Source organism: Ptychodera flava, chromosome 5 (genome assembly GCF_041260155.1).
Source record: "Ptychodera flava strain L36383 chromosome 5, AS_Pfla_20210202, whole genome shotgun sequence".
In the NCBI taxonomy this organism is placed as follows: Eukaryota; Metazoa; Hemichordata; class Enteropneusta; family Ptychoderidae; genus Ptychodera; species Ptychodera flava.
In genome coordinates this window covers 3887054-3910185 of record NC_091932.1, presented here as the reverse complement: position 1 = coordinate 3910185, position 23132 = coordinate 3887054, and the positions used below count along the sequence as shown (strand labels likewise).

Genomic DNA, 23132 nt, shown 5'->3' with positions numbered 1-23132 from the left:
TATCAGCAAACTTCAATAGAATTTAAAGTTTCTATACACATTAAAATTCATAAAATTTAAATTTTTCTACAGAATTGTATTGAAAATTTTCAATTGAATTTCAATGGAAGCATATTTCTATCAGATTTCCATAAAATATACAGAATTTCTATAGAATATCAGAGTTCAATAGAATATCTACAGACTATTTTCGTAAGGGTACAAACACTCAAAAGAGTTGGTTCTTATATCTACAATGTTATCTACAAAACTTGTGTGACGTACAAAAAAGTAAACGTAATGTATACACGATTGTCCACCTTCTGTGACTGTAGTTGTGAGAGATCTGGTCACAACATTAGGATTTGAACCTGCCATATCTCAGACTGTTAGTCATTACAAGAGGTGCAATCACTACAGTTATGTCAATTAGTTAATCAATGGTAATTAGTTCCTACTTACAGTATATTGATCGGACTCTGGATCAATTCCTTCTCCAATGAGAAGCCAATCATAGTTTCTCTCCAGGTCGAAATGTCGGAATTCTATCTGAACTTGTTGTCCTTCATTCATTACAATTTGCCAGACACAGTCACAGTTGTGTGGGTAATCATCAGGGTAGTTGGCTGATGTTATGTTCCCTTCTCTGTCTGTCAATTCTTCATGGACACATCCACCTGATTAAAAACCATAATTTTGAAGTTCGTGAGTTACTGTATGACAGAGAAAGGGCAGTCATTGTGTCCTGTGGACAGTGGAATTAGAACCTAAAGATGGTTTTGTACGTGAGTGTTATTATTCAAAATACATAAAATGTAGTCAGTAGTACACAATTTTTATGCAACAGATCATTTGTCAATCAAGATAACTGTACATTGTCGAACCCTTCCTACTATGATCACATTTGTACAAACAATAACCAAGCACCTTGTTCTATGTAGGTCTATTTTAGGAATATGGTTGTTGACAAGGCTAATCTGAACCTACTGCTATAAGATAATACTGATTTATGGTTAAAATATACAATTTATGGTTATTGCAGACAGTATTACATGATAGCACTCACTATTGTCCAACTCAAAATTATGTATTATAACTCAAAACCTCTGTAGGTTTTACTGTAGTTAGTGGAAAAGGTTATCCACACCTGGCTACTTTGAGCATAGAATTCATACTGTTTGTTGCCATGGTTTCTGCCTGATTCATGTATGATTCTGGTAAGGCCAGCCATGGAATTGCTACCATAACCAATCATAGTTGTTTTCTGTAAAAGCCAGAGAAAGTAGATAGTTATGTCACAAGCAGTATGATGGCAAATCCGGCATGGAAATTCTAATGGAAACTTTGTATTCATGGCTGCATGATTATTATGTCTTTGTGACAATACCTTTGAATTTATTGATCCAAACCTCCGGAATGATACGGAATCTACAATAAACACATGCTGGTGTAGAGTTATGACCAAATATTACAGTTAATGAACTGTCATAATTATTGATTCAAAGAAGGAATAAATATTTTACTATAACCCAAACGGGATTCGAACCCCCACACACTCACGGCAACATCGCCTAGCTGCTAGGCCTCACACAAAACCAGTCGGCCACTGCTTCCAACCCAAAAGAGTTGGTCACAGTAACCGACTGAGATGTTGCAATTCTGTGCGCGACCGAACAACACGGTGTGCGTGGAGTAGACGACACACAGACACAGTACACAGTACACACACATATAGTAATCGGAAAAGCACGAAGCTTTAATAAATATGAATGAACACTGAGAGTAGTATTGTTGAAGTGTTGAGATGATGGCTGTCATTTACTTTTAATTTACTGATACTGCACCGTCTTTGCCTATGTACAGTAAATGCACTATGTCTTTGCTAAAGCTAAATTGACTTGCCTTTGATTATAGGAAAGCTATCTCCAGTACAAAACACTTTAATTTACATAATTCATGTGAAGATACTTCAAGATATTACTAAGTCCACTACAACTTGCTGTGTAAGGGTAAATTGAGTTTGAAGGCACCAAGAATTTATGAACCATTTGCAAGGTAATTGGGAACAACTCTGTGGTGTTCACAAAGTAAACTGTTCAGAGATATTGGTGGTGCTATTGTTTTATGGTATTTGTTTCAGTAAGGAATGGAGTAACCCTGATGAAAAATACCTGTTCTGAAATCCTTGATGAGCACACGAATATTCTTGCTGGAGTCAGCATCTACCAGCCACTCACAGAATTCATCATCATTATAGTCATCACTATAGTTTGGTGACTTCACTACCTGTGTGCCACCAGTCGATATGGTCAGGTTGTCAAAGCAATCTGAATTGAAGGATAAAAGCAGTTGTGATATTTTTCTGAATATTGTGAAGACTTTACCACACAGCTTCTCCATGTTGGATTTCCAGCTAATGAGACAACATCAATCTCTATCACATTGGAAATCTACCGGTATGTAACACATACGGAGGAAAAATTAACATACTTTTTCATCATCCTTTTATTGGTATGGAAAAATGTTTATTTGTCAGGATTCATCAGGATTCATCATTCAGATTTAAAAAAAAGTATTAAATGACCTGAGCACAGCACCTATAAAACGTCAGATCTAAACTGCATTGATACATGAGATTTGTTAGGGAAGACTAAGTTACATCCTGGGTAGATGAAATTGTAATGTGTACTTAGGATTGCTTGGTATAACCTGCATAAGTGAAAACTGTCAATGGGTGCCAGGGAATTACAATGGGTACAAAGCATCCTTGGAACATGAAATTTGTCAGAGGGTACTTGGGATTACTTTGCAATTGTTAATTAGACAGTCATTCTTACCATTTACTTCACTAAATTCAATACTGAAAGCGGTAGTGTACATGTACCATGTCTTGCAATGGTGTGTGACAAATTTCATCCACAATTCATTGGTGACTGTTGTGAAGATATGAGCCTCTTCACTGCCATCAAGACGTTTGAACTTGAATTGCTATCTCTATCATACAGATCCAATCCATTGCCAAAGTCAAGGTAGCCATATCTACACAAAGCAACAAAGTAAAGAATCTATGCATTTCAGATTTGAACAATGAAACAATCATGGCATCAACCAACTCTAGGAAATTCAACAACACGTACTGGTCACCAAATGTCTTCTCTCTGTTTAAACAAAGAGAACAGGTATATAGCACTGATCTGTTTTACAAAAAACTACGTGATGCAACCTCATCATCATGAGTCTGGTTTCATAAATGATACCATTTAATAGAAATTAATAGTGGGTAAATAAAACAAGACATGATTTCAAATGTAATCATTTTGTGTCATTTTTATCCACTCTCGGGGATATTACTATCAGTATTATGTCATTGAACTTGTATGTTTCTCTACTCCAGCAACCCATCGGAAAGTTGCAAATAATGGAAGCAAATATTGAAAAGTTACAGTACCGTATGCACCAAGGCAATATGGGTTAATAATTTCAAATTTTACAGTTGCATAAGTTTACCTTTTTTCTATTTTGAAGTCTAAAACATCAACCCTGATACGTTTTCCTCCTACGGTTTCAAAAGTCCGCTCACACAACAATAGTTTGGAGATTCAACTTGGATAACTCCAACAGATGACAAAAGATAGTGTCCACCACAGATAAGTGTCGGTGTGGTTGGGTAAACTGGCGTCGTGAGTGGTGGGCCTGGAGTTGTCATCAATGGTGGCTGAGGTGTAGTTGTATCAGCTGTCACAAAGAAACAACAATACAATGGATTAAAAGCCACATACCACACTTTAAACCAATGAACACTCTGCGATTGCAGGCTAGATGTTTCTGTTTAACCAAGTTAAGATCATTAGGTATCCAATATAATTTACTGTTAATCATCCTTTTATATATCATCATCAATCATGAGATCTTTGACTGTTTAAAGTCATAAATTTCAAAGTCAGTTTTGCTATGAAATTGACATGCCAAGACTTATCCTGCCATGCTGAGCAAGCCTCCATCTAGTTGGTTAAGTAGATTACTGTGTTGAATTATAATTCTGTAAGGTATGGGCCAAGATATGGCAGGGCAAAGATATGCATGAGTCAAAGGAGCAAAGGTAAAATTCATGCACACAGCTACAGATACAGATAACACCTCACCTATCCAATACTTGTTGGTGTTCATTCCTCCACTGACGTAGTCCACTTCCACTTGATCATTGATGATGACAAGATCACCATTCTCAGTTGCCAAACAATCTTCCCTGCCTTCATCCCAGGGTTTGGGATCACTGACAAACTTGTAACATCTTTCTTGATTTCCAACCCAGTGTTTTTCATAGCCTTCTTGACCTAAAATGCAGCATTGAAAGAGTTTGAGTTGAACACCTGATGATCAGACATGATGTAAATTGATATGGGAAACTCAACACAATGATCAATTTAGCATGCACTAAATGATCCACACAGCAAAGATACAAGGAAAAATATGTCTTGATAGGTAGACAGAAATAGGGTCTTAGATACAGATATACAGACATCACTATAGGGAAAAAGTGCGTGACTAGAGCGAGAAACTGACGCTTTCTCGCAATCGGTGAGAATCTTTTCTTATTCTCACCGCTGTCGGTGAGAAAATTTTAATCTCCACTGGAGATTGGTGAGAAATGCACTCCTTGGCGAGAATCAAGTGTGAGAACAAATTCTCACCGGTGAGAATGGAAATTCTCACTAAGTACAGCGAGAATTGAAATTCACTGGCGAGAATCATCAAGACTCGCCGTTCGGAGTCTTTATGATTCTCGCCAATGAACGGCGAGTCTTGATGATTCTCGCCAGTGAATTTCCATTCTCGCTGTACTTAGTGAGAATTTCCATTCTCACCGGTGAGAATTTGTTCTAACACTTGATTCTCGCCAAGGAGTGCATTTCTCACCAATCTCCAGTGGAGATTAAAATTTTCTCACCGACAGCGGTGAGAATAAGAACAGATTCTCACCGATTGCGAGAAAGCGTCAGTTTCTCGCTCTAAGTCACGCACTTTTTCCCTATAGTGCATATATTCCAGCAATAGACATTTACTAAAAGACAAGTAAAATACATATACCAGCAATACACAGTTTTTAATCCCAAAAGTTTACAAAGTTGTGCATACTCATCAATGAATGACTGTTAAAACACTACAGCATCATAGTATTGGTATATGGCAACAGAGCTTCAATATATGTTGGCATGAAATGGACATATATCATGGAATTCACTTGGTACAACTTGTCTTTTTTAGATTGGGTCTTTAATCAAAACAGCGTGTGTTCAAAAACAATTATCTCACTCATTCGTGAGCCAAACAATTAAAGGGACAAAGTCAGCCATTTTTCATGAATTTTGTTTGATACGAAATACTACCAGTACTTATATTGTTTGACATGTCGAAAGATACTGATGGTGACCATGCATGTATTCAACCCTGGTTTTAGACGTGATAAACAAAACCATTGCGAAAATGAATGAATGGTCACGACCATTCATTCATTTTTGCGATGGTTTCATTTAATTTGTCTAAAACCGGGGTCAAATATATGCATGGTCACCTATTCATTCAGTATCTTTCAACATGTCAAACAATATAAGTAGTATGTCGTATCAAACAAAATTCCTGTAAAATGGCCGACTTTGTTCCTTTAATAACATAACCAATGATATGGGCAAACAAAAACTAAAATAGTACAGAGATAGCACACAGCTAAAACACTGATATTATACGGCTGCCTTCACAAAAAATGGTTAGGGGGGCTGGAGGAATACAGGGGGATTTGAAAGTTTTGGGGTAGTGGAGGGGGGACTTGAAAATTTTTTGGTTCCCTTTTACATTTTAAATTTTCCAATTCCAAGTTTTGTAGGTAATTCAATGAAAAATGAACACCATTTTTATGTCATCCAATTGTTGTAATGTTTGTAATAGTTTAACAAAATCTAGAAACATTTTGTCATATTCCATAACTTTTATCTTGAAAAAATCTTAACATGTACAATTTGGCGTAAAAAAGACAAACTGGAGCCTTAGTAACAGGGCAGAAGCTGCAACTGCTGATGATTTTTGCAATATTTTTGTGCAATATATGAACTACAGTTTCTTGTTGTTTCCCTACAGCATCCTCAAACACACAATATTCAGTTTGTTGACAAAGCCTGTACATACAAATATGTACCATGTGATAATTTAATAAACCAGACTGACAGTAAAGTTGTCAATGATACAAATTCATGGTACATATACACAGGCTGTGATAGCAAGCTGAATACTGGACAGTTCAACATGCTGTAGGGAGTAGAACAGGAACACAGTTGTATAAACTGAACAAAAATATTGTTAAAATTATCAAAGTTCATACAGCTACTTTCTGCGAGCTGTGTCACTATCAGCTACCGCCCTGCTACTGTAGTGTTACTGTCACTGCATACCTGAGCAGTGACAGAGATAGCTCTTACTCTGATGTACATGGTAGTTGAAGAAGAGTTTGGTTCAAATGATGCTCTGACATACTTGTACACCAGATCAGGCCAGACAGAAATACAAGGAAGACCAGGAGACTTGAAAAGTTATCAGGGATTTTTGAATTCTGGCATATGAGAATAATCAAATGTTAAATAAAAAAGATAGGGTCACCATGCTTGTTTTCTAAATTTTCAAATTCTCATCATAAAATAATACAAAAGCAAAGCTTTGAACAGTAAAGACTAAATGAAGAAATGTGTAATTGAATGGAATTATTTATTTTTTTACCAAATTTGTCATTTTTTTACCAAATTTGTCATTATTACAACCAAAATTTCAGAGATGAAAACATTTATTTGATTGAATATTTTAACCTTCCAGTACTGTCAATTTTGAGTGGCATCTAATTTATATACATGTATGTCTTGTACTTTTGAAACAAATTTTAAGTATGTCGCTGTGCTCAATTTTTTACAGTATGACAATTAGCCAGACTTCACAATTTGCCTACTCTCTCATTATCGTCATTTTGTGTGCTTTTCAGCGAGAGCAATTGACCTAGCCAGAGTTGGATTAACTCAAGTTGGCTTAGACTGATAAATCCAAAAGTTGCTGATGCGTTTAAAAATGAATCAATTTAAGAACTCGCCTCAGGAATATGACTTTACAAATTGCTAATAACAGGTAGTGTTGAACATTGGTTAGTGGATGGCACAATACGTGTTTATTTTTCTGTGCGCACATTTTTTACTGATATATGAGCTTGTGATAGTTGGGTGTGGAGGACTTGAAAAATTTTGATCATATAGAGGGGGATTTTAAATATTTTAGGGGACTGAGGGGGGATCTGAAAAAAAAGATTTCAATCGCAATTCCTCCAGCGCCCCCCCCCCCCCCCCCCCAAAATCATTATTTGTGAATGCAGCCTAATCTATCTACACAAAACCATTGACAACTTTCATTGATGGATAATGTACTCACACTCAAACGTCAGATTGAATCCACTTTTGACAATACTCCAATCTGTCTTCAAATGCAGATATTCATATTCCTCTGTATCTACCGGTATGATGACCTGATCACTATTGACTGTCTCCATACAGATCTCTCTGGCTTATTCCCAAGGCAATGGCTCATCGCTAGCATTTGTAACATTTGTAGTCAAGGCCAGATTCATAAACAACAGGACCTAAATTAGGTCCGATAAGGTTTTACAGATTACTATACATGTATACTGGCAATGTGAGATTGTTGACACAAAACTGCCACTCCTTATCAAAGCACTCATACACCTACATTTAGTTAGCATTTGAAAAGTATATATTAATCATATACACTTTCAATGCATACAATACAATGTACTAGTTGTACTTACAAGTTACAATACATGAAAAACAACATATGTATTGGCATTACATTGAAGCTTGACTTTCAAAGTTGGTCACAACAGAATTGCACATTACACATACACAGGTTGTAATGAAAAGTTAATCTAATCTCCAATTGTTACATTCAGTGTGAAAACATTTGAAAACATTTCAAAAGTCTCACAACATTTAGCTAGTATTCTGCTGTATATCTATTTTATGGCTAGTATTTGCTTCCTACGTTATTTTTGTTGAACAGTTTTATTTCATTCCATCACTAATCTCATTCAGCATACTTACATTTAGCATCATAGGATATGTTGAAACCAGAGTAGGCAGTGGTTCAGTCACTTTCAAATCTCCACAAACAGTGTTATCTCCACTGATGTATATATCTGGTAGGTCAAATCCAGTTAATGTTGGTCACATCCAGTTAATGTTGGTCACATCCAGTTAATGTTGGTCAGATGCACTTAATGTTGAAACCAGAGTGGCCAGTGGTTCAGTCACTTTCAAATCTCCACCACACAGTGTTATCTCCACTGATGTATATGTCTGGTAGGTCAAATCAGGTTAATGTTGGTCAAATCCAGTTAATGTTGGTCAGATGCAGTTAATGTTGAAACCAGAGTGGGCAGTGCTTCAGTCACTTTCAAATCTCCACCAAACAGTGTTATCTCCACTGATGTATATGTCTGGTAGGTCAAATCAGGTTAATGTTGGTCAAATCCAGTTAATGTTGGTCAGATGCAGTTAATGTTGAAACCAGAGTGGCTGTGCTTCAGTCACTTTCAAATCTCCACCAAACAGTGTTATCTCCACTGATGTATATGTCTGGTAGGTCAGATCCAGTTACTGTCTATCATAAAGTATACAGAGAGAAAGGAAACTCAGGAGTCAAAGTTGCTAGTCAAGGCTCTGACAATGTCTGGGTATTTGCACAGTGATGATACTGAAATGTACATGTTTCTACAATTGCATAGTGTGGACTGCTCTCCAAGCACCAGGGCTGGACAGGACAAAGATACAAAACAACACAGAACACATGTAGATTGCACATAGGCTTAGTCCTGATATAATTCATGGCATACCCAACACTGCACTAACTTGTGTGTGATTTTACAGTGACCAATGATTACTGCTATGGTGAATAATGTAAACTAGTTTACTATACCAACACTGCACTAACTTGTGTGTGATTTTAGAGTGACCAATGATTACTGCTATGGTGAATAATGTAAACTAGTTTACTATACCAACACTGTACTAACTTGTGTGTGATTTTTACAGTGACCAATGATTACTGCTATGGTGAATAATGTAAACTAGTTTACTATACTACATGTACTGTCAATGAAAATTGACATGTTAATGACTTTCTCGAAAGGTTGACACAGATAAAATCATACACCACAATCATACCAAATTGTTAGACAGCAGTATGCTGCACGTCACACTGAAAATCACAAATTTTACCGAGAGCATACCTTGCTGTAAACCTATGTCACATACATGTATTCTCAGATAATAAATCTTTCTATATAGGTAAGGCAGTCTGTTCAAATAAACAATTTGACAAAAGACCAGACATTTATATTTGTCCATTTGACGAACTAGCGCATTATTGAATATCATTATGGAACTCTAACTGACTAGTTGCAGGCTGAATTTAATCTGAGTTTGTTAGGGCAGAAATTTAATTTGTACCGGTTGAGTCCTGGCTAAGACAATCAGAAGACTAGATATGAACTGAAAATGCTCACGTGTTTCATACAGTTATGTGTAAATTTGAACCTTTGCCACATGTTTGCAACTTAATTGAAAGTATTATGATCAACATAATGAACAATAATCACCGCCGATTAATTCTCAAAGGTCATGAAGTATACAAATATGTAATTAGCTGAAAAAAAAATATTAAAGTTCTTTGACTGCTGTCATTGTATCACCACTTTATATAGCAAGTGTAATTACCGTTGGCCAAGTCCTTCAAGCCATATATGCCGAGCTGTGAAAGCTCATTAGATATGCAAATTGTAAATTAGCTGACATGAAAATGTGAAATGACTTTCGATATTGTTTAAACCAGGTATAATCATCAATGTTGTCATGTTTTGCCAACTTTGATCAAGTAAATCCCAGTATATATCCCTAATAAGCAAAGTTCATTAAATATGTAAATTAGGAATTGACTTAAGTAAAAATGCTTAATGATTGTCAATAATGTTGTATCATGGTATCTGCAATATATGTAGCAAGTTTTGTCAACTTTGGTCAAGTCAATTCAGATATATATCTCTAATAAGGAAAGTTCATTAAACATGCATTAGGAACTGGCTGAAGAGAAAATGCTTAATGACTTTCATAATATTGTATTACAGTGTCTGAAATGTACATAGCAAGTTACATCAATTTTGATCAAGTCAATTCAGATGAATATCCCTAAGTATGAAAATTCATTTAATATGCAAATTAGGAATTGGCTGAAGTAAAAACGTCTTTTGACTTTCAATAATGTTATATCACAGTATCTTTGATGTATATAGCAAGTTTCAATGACTAAAATCAAGTTAAATTGTGTTGCTAAGTTATCCCTATATACCAAAAATCAGACCTCTAGATCTATTGGCTGGCTCAGAATTACATATGCGCATAATTAATTAGGTACAGGATGTGATGTCATAAGGTCTCCCATCATACCAAATATGACTCTGTTGGCAGAGCACAAATTACAATTTTCATTAATTCTTCTTGGTTATAATAGTTCTGAAACACAGAAATGTACCATTGTAATATTTTCTCAAACTCTTAAAGACAAGGTATTTGGAAATTAGCAAGTTTTATTGACATGTTAGTATGGCAGTTGTTATTTTTTTAACCAAATAATAAATAAGCTACACGTAAAAGGTAGTATTCTCAAGGAAAGGACTGTGATCTCCCTGGAATTTCTGGCAGAGATTTCTCAAAGTTTACACAACACAAGTAATGTCAAGGTTGTTGATTTTCCATTTGTTACACATCAAAATGTCAAGGACACAGACGCTCTAATGGATAAGTGAAAGCACTCTGCATGAACGTTCAAACTGATTAACTGGAATTTTGAGGGATAAAGCATACAAAGCTTTGCATGGACGAATGTTTTAAAGAAAGAAACAACAGAGCACAAATTACAATTTTCATTAATTCTTCTTGTTATAATAGTTGTTCATGTGTGATTTGGTAACCATGATATCATTAATTGCCTAGATAAGGACAATAAAGATTATACTGTATATGTTACAACCACAAAGAATATAACTATAGAGCATAAAAATATGATCAACACAACTGTACCTTCATTGATCTCTTCCAACTCAATCATAAAACCTCTCAACCTTATGAATCCATCTGTGATAAATGTAAGCCAGAGCTCATTGGTCTGTAAATTCCAGTACTCCCATGGCTCGATGATTCCGGACAGATGGTGTATTCTGGAGCTGGAATCTGAGTTGTTGGAGCCTTCCCCTATGTCCAGATAGTCAAACCAAGGCTCTGTGCTGAAGTCATGGATGTGGACTGCGATCACCTTGCCTAAAGATGCACTCACAAACGATTCACAGCTCTGGAAACAAAGTAAGAATTTACAATGCATGGGTGTTGGATGCAAATATATGATTAAAATGATCAAATTCAGTAAGACTACAGAAACTTGTGTAATTCATCATGCAGAAAACTATCTGAACTCTGACCAGGTAAGTGACACACTGAACAATAAGATACAAGAGGAATGGTATTCATACATCACATCAGATAATCAAGAGATCTAAATGCCTATTCATTATCACTTCCACGAAGATAAAAGAGGGCGTGTGTCAAACTATTTTTTTTCCAATGTACTAATTAGTTTTGTAACATGCCTGAGCTTGGGCAGTTGGTCTTCAAAGTACCTGATACTTTGACTGAGACACAAGTCACAAGCTTACAGGCATCATACATTCCAACATATAACCAAGTAAGAGTCAGAACAAAAGTACAACATCTCTCTAACAATTACCTGGAGATATCTCTTGGCAAACACTGGCATAGAGTCTGCTTCTGTGTATAAAATGTAAAATGTGTTGTTCCTGAACATCGTCGCTAATAAAAATGGTATTTGCTAAATTACAGCAGTAATATGAATTGATCATAAAGTAATCGACTCTGCAAAAGTCGAAACAATATTATCTAGCAGGAGGTCAGACGCAGTCAAAACAACACCACCACATACGTCCAAGCACTGTCCAAGTCATATCACTTGCTTTCAGGTGTAGTTGTTTTGACTATATGCCTGACCACCGTACCTGAAAGACAATGTTTCGACTTTGGCAGAGTTGATTTCACGGTGATTGATTTCAATTACTGCTCGGATGATAATTACACCTGACAGTGTTGACAACATCTCAATTTAGACAATATGTCTACTTTGCGTAATGCCAATGCGTCAAAGTTAACCACTGTAGCTTACCTCAAGATTGTCATATCTATCTGGATAGTTTGGTGAGATGATTTGTAGAAAGGAGTCATTCTTTACAGAGTATTCGCCGCCACACTTCATAGGTTCAGGTATTTGATAGGGAGGGCTTGCCACTGTGAGATGTAGAAAATTGGGAGAAAAAGAACAAATGGTATCACTTATTCTATAATGAAATAGGTAGTTAATTTGATTGATTCAAAGTTACAAATGGACTCGCACAAGGAAAATATACCGTTAGCATAGTTTATGAAGTACATAAATGGCTGCTATGTGTTAAGAATGCAAAAATGTGCAAAAGTAAAATAATTGACGTCAACATTAGACTATTGAGCCAGGACTTCTTAGCATCAATGACAACACTTGACTATTTATTGAAAACTGTTTATCTCATTTGATTTTGAGCTTCATAAATTTTCACACTGCTTATAAATATCACCCTGTTTATTTCCACTATCTTCCTCCTCCCTATATCAAATGTAATGTAAAACCATTATGGCATTACCTTTGTAGGTTTGTACTGGATATCCTAACACATACTCCAGCTGATTCCTGTGGGTGTATGCAGCAATGTACATCATATACCAGGTGGCTGATTCCAGTTGGGTTAGCCTCACAGAGTTGCAATTAGCGCCCTCTATGTCAATTACCCAAACACAACTTCTGTAATCAATGGGATGGTACCCGACTTTGTAACCTAACACATCACAGTGCTTATCTGCTAACTGCCACCACACATCAATTTCAAATGTTGATCTGGGTTCAACATCAACTGATTGGACGTTCTGATCTTCTTTTGTCAGATCTTATACAGAGAAGAAGATATTAGACAGAAAAAATAAACCATTGTATATTTGACAAGTATTATCATATTGAATACAGATTTTTAGACTCCACAATTGTATTTATAACTTCACCAACACAATGCTCTTCATTAGAGTAGATATAGCTTATGACAATAACTTGTATTGCAAAACAGTATGATAGTATATCAAATTTGTTACATTTTCATGCAAAATATTTGCAAATAAAATTGTTTTACCATATCAAAGTAACTATGCTGTTTCACGATATCCTTGTACTTGCTTTACTTTTGTACATTTATAATAAGCATATTTTAACATACAGAGGATAATGGCAGAGTATGGACTTGGCAACATCAAATTCCAAACCCTATATTTGATCATTGGACATTTTCTATTTTGTCAACAATATTACAAGTTTGATATGAGTTGCACATAACACTAAAATTGATCAAACCTGTGAAAACACAGACTTTTGATACTTCCTCTTCAAAACCTGGAAATATTGTAGTTGATACTTACTTTTATGTGGATTTATCTTAAAGATATATTCAAAGTGAGTAGTACACAAATCATAGAAATGTTGATTCAGTGATCTACTGCAGTCTTCCCCAGAACCATTGCTAGGTTGTCCACTTGCCCAGAGACTGAGATGCCACTCTGTAGGGTGGGAACAGTCGATCCATCTCCAGTCACCTTCAACAGCACAATCTTAATAACCTGTTAGTTGATGAAAAAGAATTATTTTTAAGTTCCACGAGATGCCTTAATTCCAAAATTTCTTTCTGTGTCTAGCTGGTTGGGTCTGATATCCAGACTAAAACACGGTATGCTCTGCAATTGAGCTGAAGACTGATACATGTACAGATGTAGTTCTGTTCCTTTCAGGCCACTGAAAGGTACAGAACTACATCTGAAAATGTGAAAGCTACTAGTAACTTGTTTTCTGTTCTGAAGAACCTAGCAAGTGTTGGATAATGTTCCAAGAATTTTAACATTTCTTGAAAATAATATTTGTCTACCTCAAAGTTCAATGTACAATTAAAATGCTCACCAGAAACCAACGCACACATAAGTCTGATTTGTTGTCACATGTGACAACACCACACTTTGCAAAACTTTGTACAATACAATGTATACACAATGTTAATGACCTAAACAGGTGATATTACAGAATAAACTTTATGGATACACTGTATGTGCATAAAATGTTGGTTACACTCTTGTCTTGTTTAAACACTTCAGAAAAAAATGCTTTGAAAACCGACTACTGTACTAATCAGACTGTCATCAAAGAAAAGCCATACGAAGGGAACATGGAGAATTACCTATCTAATAGCTTGTACCAGCTCCAACTTGAGACTCTACATACGGTAGTTCAATTCATTGTCATCATTTATAATTACAGGGTCTGAATCAGTCATTGTTCTACAGTCATCCCCAGCATCTTCCATGGCAACAGATCACTGACAAATTTATAGACTTTGTTCTCATGGTAGATTACATAACCAGATGCAATTATTGCCTTATATCAATTGTAACTCACAATGATCTTGAAAAAAGCACAAAGACAAAATAAGTATATATTGCAGGGTACTCTGTAGTGCATATGATCTTTGATCTTTTGAAGTGATTGATAGTTCACTGATACAGTAAAGATCATCAGGAAAAGTTTCTGCAAAGTTACTTACACCTTGCAAACGTGATTCTTTGCCATTGATTTCATTGATTATCTGTACAATATCTGTTCATTGACAACATGGCCATACACATAGTTTGAAATTTATGTAATTAGTAATGCATGATATACTTACATTCTGCTATGTAATCTATTTTGAATCCTGAGTCAGTGATGGTCCAATCAGATTTAAATCAAAGCCATACTTAATGTGATGGTACAATTTCAGTTTCACCTTTCTCTTTTGTCCCTGTCAGTTCCTACAAAGACAAGAATCATCACAATGACATCTTCTGTAGTGTCCACTCAAATCAAGAAAGGACGCTGGCATCTTGATACAAAACTTGCATTTTCACATGTTCTTATATTAACTTTGCCTATTCACATGCAAATTGACTGAATTATCTACATGCCATTGCAGATAACCTAATAGAGAATGTTTCATCACAGTCTAATCATGTCAAATATATTTGATGAAAGTGACCATGAGAAACATTGCTGCTAGTCATATCTACTTTGGGGGTAAAAAAGTCAGCATTACAATGCTAGGTATCTATTACAGAGGAACTTCTCAAGGGCAAGACAGTTTGATCTAAATTTGAGACAAATATTTGCTGAATGGCAAACTAATGAACTAATTGAAAAGTTATTGACCTGTTGGTATGCATAATCGTATCCAGTCAAACAAATCTAGCAGCCATGTTTGTTATAACCGACAAAACTTTAAAATTCTATGAAGAGAAAACACATTTCTGAGTATTATATCAATATAGTCATACAACAAAATTACACTATTCATAGTTTAATATGCAAATGCACTTTGCAGATATCCTTCATGATAAAACTTTTAGTTTGACATGATAATTGTACCTTGCAAGTTAAAGTTGAGTCCTTTCCACTGAAAAAGAATGTAATAGGATCAGATGTTTTTTCTATCTTGGATGACTTGTGCCTTTCATTTCACCTCAATTTGTGAAGTTTACAAAACAAGTAATATATGCATCAGAAAATCAAACTTACAGTATAAAGCTCTGAGTCTGGGTCAGTACCAATACCAATAAGAACTTTATCATAACGATTCTCCAGCTGGAAACTCTCAATGGTGATGTGAATGTGATATCCTGGCAAGTACGTGATGGTCCAGATACAGTCTGCATTGTGTGGATAGTTCACTGGCTGACCATAGCTAGGTAATTCTATGGACCCTGATTTGTCAGTAAACTCCTCAGGCACATAGGCATCTGTCAAAGTAAGCAAGATTCCATCATTTTGGAGTATACTGGTACTTGACATTCTTCTTTGATTATTGATTGCAATTTTGACAATTTGCATTGTACATTACAGCTATAAAAGACTTGCGTGAGAAACATATTATTGCCTCAAAGTCATTAACAAAGTAACCTTAAAATGATTTATGACAAATATTGCAAATTAAATGATTGTCACCAAAGTGTTTGAGGTAAGTAACAGGTCAAAGGAAAAATCACAAAGTAATGAACAAAACCAGACCACACCTAGAATGAGTTTAATTTCCAAAAACCTCATCTTGTAGCACTCAAAGTCAAAGCACATGATTTCACAACATACTGCTGCTATTAGCACTAGTACTATGGATGATATAATTTTGAGGTAAGAGTTCAATGTTTTATTACAATCGTAGAATTGCATCCATACGATAAGATACCACAGGTACAAATCTATTGCACACTCAGTATCCTAAGAGCAGATGCTAAACTAAAATTGATCAACACATGTTCAAAACTTTCTAATAAGGGAGATAGGAATAACATAATAATTTGGTAATATCTATGCAAATACCACAGAGGTTTGAGCCTGATTTTTATACAAATATCTGTGTGCTTAAGAACTTGCACGAACTTCAGTTTACTGAAAATATTTCACACACATACACACACACACACACACACACACACAATGCATATGACAGTTGGAACTGGCTTGCCTACAGTGCCAACAATAAGCTACTGAGTTTCTACCAAAACCAGATGGTCTATGAGCATTTAGACATCATACATACCATCATGGCAAGTTAAAATAAAACCTCCAGCAGTGATATCCTCATCTGATCTAAATGTAGTCCATACTTGGTTGCTATCTGTGATGAACTCATACCCCGATATGGTCCCAGACCAATGGACTAGACAACTTGATAAATAGGATGAATCTATGCCTGTACCAATATCCACTCAGTCAAAGAATGGCTCTGTTTTGTTGAAGTAAAGAGATTAAATATTGATGTCAGATGAGTACAGTAATTCACTTCAGGGGTATGATGATAGCTAGTTCAAATTCAAAAAACAACCTGACCTCTAAGTCACTATATCTGCGATGATGCCTGTTCAGCTCTAGCTTGAATTTGAAACATCTCTGAAAAGATCAAAGTCTGCTTGAACTAAAATGCAGAGTGTTGTAAAAAATGGCTTTGATAACTAATATAGGGACTTATCATAGTTGCAGTGTTACACATACCTGTTTGAAAATATGTGACTGTCACTCTTATATTACAGGTACATACAATGTATTTAACTGACAGTTGCAAAATTCATTGTTTCCATATGAAACATGGATCAATTGATGAGGGGTTCCAGGAAGAATTTGGAACTGCTTTTCACAACCTTAAGAAGGAACAAGAATTAGAATTAAATGCTCTGTTAACATATACCGTACAAATATTTATCTATATAGAGTACAGTATCAAAACTAACCACCTAAAGGTGAAATACTTCTCTTAATGGTACGAAACAAAGCATCCAAAAATGATGTAATTTGACAACTTTGAAAAGGTTTTTATATTTTTTTACCAGTATATCTGTGAAAATTAAATGAAAATACTTAACTTGCTCAGACAGTGACAAGCTTTGTGTTATTTTTGACCAACATAAGTTTTGTCATTCATTTAGGTAAATACTTCTTTCATGGAATCTTCCTCATTGAAGGTTAGGAAGGGATAAATATAAAAGTACACTCTATTTTCATGTCAAGAAACCTATGTTCTGTGATTCAAATGGATACCCTAAGTTTTTGGTTCAGGTCTAGGTGTTTAAATTGTGGAGAATACGGTAGATGCATTTTGGAAACTCATTCTAATGCAGGATAACCTATGCAAAGCTAAGTACAGAGTATCTTAATGATTATAGCATTCATTTACTTGTGTCTTTTTCAAACTCAATATGAAAGCCTCTTCTGGTTTCACTATCATCAGTGACAAAGTGCAGTCATATTTGAGATCGGTGAGATATGAATGCATTTGGAATTTCCTCTCCAGAGATAACCCTAAGTCTGCTGGACTTGTCAGAGACATCATTGCTATCACCAATTTCAAGATAATCTTTCCTGGGAGACATGGTCAAATTGATGTCACAATGTTCAATGCAAATTAATCATGTAAGAAGGGCAATAACAGCTTATCAAAACCAACATCACAATGGGGCTGACCTCATGAGATTAAGGTGGCGCTGCATGTTGCCAACACAGTTTTTTTCAAAGCAATATTTCTCATGAAAGATGACAAGGGAACCTCTCATACTATATATTTCTAAAACGCCGGGAGTGTAAAGTTTATTATGGTAGTAGTTTATTCGAAAGATGAAAGGGGTATATTTGGGGTTAAAAACTTCAATTTTGGTATTAATGATAAACATCAATAGTCAAAAACTTGATGCTATTTTCTGAAATGTAATATTTCACTTGAAAGAAGAGAATATGTAGAAAAAAGACTAATTTATTTTGCACAATCTATCCTCATTCTAAAATGGCATGGATTGAAAGACTGACATTAAAAAAAGTGATCAAAATCATTATTAGCAACATTAAAATGCCTCTCATTTAAAATGTAAGAACTTTATTGTCAAACAAAATAGCGTTTTGTTATATAGCATTTAAAGAACATAATGTAAAAATTTCAGAAAATTTGACCTGGTAAATTCTTTGGAAATTTTGAAATTGGGAGGAAAAGAAATCAGGAAATTGGGTGATTTGCATACATTTGCATAAATTAACACCTCTATATCATGCAACTTACAACTGTTTGACAAGCTAAAAGGTGAACCCAACCAATATTTTAATCTTGGGTTAACAACATATGAATATTACAAAAAAGTGATTTTTGAGCAAAATACGCTGTGTTGGATTCAGCATGACAACACACACCCCTTGCTTGGTCATCATTTGCACACTTGCAACATTCAAAGTAAATCATTGCATTTCAAATTGATATGAACAGATCAAAATCAATTTATCATGTTATTGTGTCAAACAGAAATGAATCAAAAGGTCACAGTGAGAGTTGAGGTAATGATATTCATGTATGCCTTCCTTACAGCTTATTAGTATAAGATGTATGGTGGAGTATCCATATACTTTTGAAAGATATTCCTGGACTCATACAACACTTCATGTTATGGTTGTCAATTTTTCAAAAATCAAAAATTCATCTGTTTTTCATGTTGTCTATTGGCTTACTTCGAGATACTCCCCATGCACGGATGTACACTTCCAAGTATATGTACTTGAAGGTTGGTAACCAGGAAGTGCAGAGATTTTTTACTTCTTCGCATGAGGGAACCCTACATTTTTCCAAAATTTGGCTAAAATTTATGGCACTGTAGACCATGGCTTGATGATCACAATACTACAAGCAAAGTGGTAAGAAAAATTGACATGAATGAGAGATGTTTTTCCAATGTTTTAAAAATCAAGTCAGATCCCTACATCATTTCTGCTGTATCAAGTATGAGATGCTATACTTGATGAAACACAATGTTTGATATTTATTTACGTTGACAAGGGTTAACCCATGCTTTATGGCGTAACAACATGTTTATCTTACATTTGCCATTAAAAACCAAAATATTTGCTTTCCAGGATCAATGTTAGAAAATTCAAATGTATAATATGTTGCAGATTTATTGATTTCATATTTGATCCCTTTTTACACAGACGAAGCCAAGTTTCTCCTTTTTAGTTTGGATAGCTTCATCATGGGTATGGTATAGTGAACCCAGCTCATTCACCTGTCTTTACAAAGATTTCATTCTCTGCATAGACAAAACCCTCCACTGTCAATGTTCTCCACACACCCACGACAGGGAACTGGTGGAAAGTGAGTTTCTTCCATGCATATTTTTCAAGTTTTACAGCCTTGTTGCAACTGCATCGCACCTGAGTGCATTACAATACAGGTTACAGTCAATAAGAGTAGGCTATTTGTAGTCCCTGTTTACATATCACCTGGTAACACAACATACAATTAGCCCCCACTTCCAGTCAAACAAAGTGCTTGAGCAGTGCCTGTAGTGATGACAGTTGAAAATCTCTTACAGGATGTATTTTCCACATAACTTGAAACTGACATATTGAATTTCCCATTGTTATGTGCTATGCAGTTACAGCAAAGGCATCTATAAATATTGACAAATACAGGGTTTGTATGTCTGAAGCTCTATAAATGGACACTTTGAATGTTTAACTTTGTCACTGCAAAGCCCAGGCAGTACAAACTATTTCTGGATGATGAAAAAGGCATATATTGCAGTCAGCAAGCCACAATTAGCCAGTGACGATGAGCTGTCTGTTGCCTGAGCTTTTACAAAAGTTACTCACATCAGTCACTTACCTTTACTCTGTCTCAAAGTCAATAAAAGTCACTATGATTCGCCCTCCTGTTGTAGAATTCAATGTCCATTCACAGTTCAGTTTTTTGTCATAGTAACGAGGGTAGTTTGGGGCAGTGATGTTGACATTGCCACTGGCAGGAACAATAACATGCTGTCCACAAGGCTGAGGTGGCAGGGAAGTTGCCGTAGGGTCTGGTTTAGGTTCACTTATATCAGCTGCAGTGATAGAATAAATTTTGACCAAATTTCAATAACTCTTAATCTCTGCCATAGTTACAATTTGGATTTTAAAGCATATCAATTGCACTTAATCTCTTTATGTTGTATGTTATCAGTCTTGCATTATGCATGTCTTTTCATTTTGTTAAAAGAGAATTAGGTCAGACAAACTTTGGTGACAAAAGGAGTACAAGGTAAATACCAAAATATTGGAATACATATTTTTGTAACTAAGTACAAATCCTTTCACTTTTCAAAAGATCATGACTGTATCACAACTAGGAATACATGCACTACTCACTGTGCCTTTCATCAATACTGGTATACAGTAGAAATCCTCTGAAGTTGACAGTGTCATCACTGCTTAAGGTGATACACAAACTGCTAGAGTCTGTCACACAAGGTGGTATGTAATCCATTCCTAAAAGCCAAAGCTAACAGTTGACAGGTCAGTTTCATCACGTACTGCCTCCACCTACCGGTATGTCTACCCAATTGTAACCCTTCTCAGTTGCGAAATCTCTAAAGTTGATGGTCATTGGTTTTCCTGACTCAGCTGTCACTTTCCATATGCACCATGAGTTGATGTGGTAATTTGCTGGGTAATTTGGTGACTGGATGTACAGTATTGAGCCAGGCTTCAGGACCATGTCTGTTTCACCACGTGGTTTTGTGGGCAGTAGCTCTGTGATGAGAAAGATATTATATGAAAATCAATTTATGAAAAAATTACTAACCAAAATTATGAACTGAATGAGTTTTGAAAAAGTCTACATTGTGTTATCTATATTGGACAGTTGACTTGAAAAAAATTTCCAGGATTTCAAGACAGAGAGAGGACTACATATCTTTCACAATGACTGTATCACAAAAGCCATGCAATCACATCTTATAGTTTCCTAATTTTGTTTTCTAACAGATACCCATTGCTGCAAGTAATGTTATCAGCTAGCAAGATAATGTATGTTTCACATTTTTCTTGCTTGACCAAATCCAACATCATGTTGGATTGATGTTTTGACAAAGTGATCTGCAATCCCTCCAAATATAAGAGGCATATGTATGTCCCTTTGTTGGGTACAATTTCTCTTCAATGAAAACTTCACTAAGTGTGAGACTTTTGAACAGCAAGAAATGAAAGCTGTAAATCAAATAGGATCATTCATCTTTCTTGGATCAATAATGGTAAACTTGTTCGAGAATGCCCCGCATGCAACTAAATGCCAGATAGTGTTAACTGAGGAGAGCATGTAATAAAATACTACTGCCGGAGTTCTTGGGTTTATATCCCTCACAGTAGGAAAAAAATTGCCCTATATATTTTTCCGGTTCAAAATGATGGTCTCCTGACTTTGACAAATTACGGGCATGCTTTTTAGCTTTAATATTACAAACATACACAAATATAACTTCTAAACAATCAAGTCTTTGATGGAGGGACTGTGATAATTTCTGAGTTTGTTCCCTGATCTAACTATTGTGAATCACGGCATATTTTCCTCCGATATGCACATTTTTTTTATCTGTCATTACCCCATAAATATTATATTTTCAATAAGCCAGATGTCGACTTGCAACATTTTTACAAGCATGCATACTATAACTGCTTGGTTCCCCTATATCAATTGATTCAGAGATTATGCCTACCGATTTCTTCATATTACATTTATTCAGTTATATTATTGTTCTTCCGACATTTGATCTCTTCAAAAAATATATGGCAAGTCTGTCAGAGACCCCAGTCACAAATTTCATGACACGGTATGTAGAATATTATTTTGGTTGTGTTGTGTTGTGTTGTTTGTCTGTCTGTTCAGAGAAGGATACCCAATAAAATCCGCTGCCATGATCACATTCTAAGATGTCAGATTATTATTAATCTTTCTTTTCTCTTGTTCGTTCTTGTGTCATATAAATTCAGCATAAAACACTTTCATAGTTCGTGGGCGTGAACAGTAAGTAGCGGAAATACTACGAATGACAATGAAAAGGTATATAATTTTAAAGTCATACAATTCAAAATTATAGAGACACTAGGAAAGGCTTGCTGATCCTTGATATATGTTTTATTGCCTTAGTTATCTTCTTCGCATAAAATTACAAGGCTTGAACAAGTTGTGCTCTGTCTGTATACGCCATCACGCAAGGTGCATGTATAGGACCCATACATCTGCATGGCCCTAAGACAAATAAGACTTACAAACCAGAAAACGGCTCGGTACAGATGTCAGATAATCAGATTTATACGCACCCATGAACTCCGCGAAAATGAATCTTTACTAGTAGGGCCTAACGCAAAGCTGTATACATGACTGTTTTGGGGTTTTGTTCAAACCCGTCGATCGCGTTCCATAAACATTGAGCGTGGAGCCGCCGGCCGCCATTAGGGACGATTCAGAATTTACTTCCAGGGGGAGGGTGGAGGATTTTCTATTTTCTCGGTGATTTTTTTCCATGGCCCCCCCCCCCCTTAGTAAATTATAG

General features: G+C 35.6%; 1 protein-coding gene and 1 long non-coding RNA gene across 2 annotated transcripts; both read right to left on the bottom strand.

The window, feature by feature from the left end:
• Window positions 1–446: 446 nt before the first annotated feature.
• LOC139132430 (uncharacterized) lies at window positions 447–3014 on the bottom strand. Its single transcript, XR_011552291.1, has 4 exons — window positions 2817–3014; window positions 2151–2306; window positions 1127–1243; window positions 447–656 (listed from the first exon to the last, which is right to left on the bottom strand). It is a non-coding gene; the product is annotated as an uncharacterized lncRNA (long non-coding RNA).
• A 521-nt stretch (window positions 3015–3535) lies between these two features.
• LOC139132654 (bone morphogenetic protein 1-like) lies at window positions 3536–15053 on the bottom strand. Its single transcript, XM_070698923.1, has 7 exons — window positions 14930–15053; window positions 13638–13835; window positions 12818–13117; window positions 12307–12428; window positions 11157–11424; window positions 4122–4313; window positions 3536–3714 (listed from the first exon to the last, which is right to left on the bottom strand). Exons 3-7 carry the CDS (start codon window positions 12891–12893, stop codon window positions 3536–3538), a joined length of 837 nt encoding a protein of 278 aa, XP_070555024.1. The 5' UTR covers window positions 12894–13117; window positions 13638–13835; window positions 14930–15053.
• Between the last annotated feature and the right edge of the window lie 8079 nt (window positions 15054–23132).

Coding starts and splice junctions, on each gene's coding strand:
- LOC139132654 (XM_070698923.1), bottom strand. CDS start 12,893: ATGATGTACATTGCTGCATACACCCACAGGAATCAGCTGGAGTATGTG. Junction 12,429..12,817: donor TCCAGTACAAACCTACAAAG/GTAATGCCATAA, acceptor TACATCTCACAG/TGGCAAGCCCTCCCTATCAA. Junction 11,425..12,306: donor ATAGATATGACAATCTTGAG/GTAAGCTACAGT, acceptor CTTTGTTTCCAG/AGCTGTGAATCGTTTGTGAG.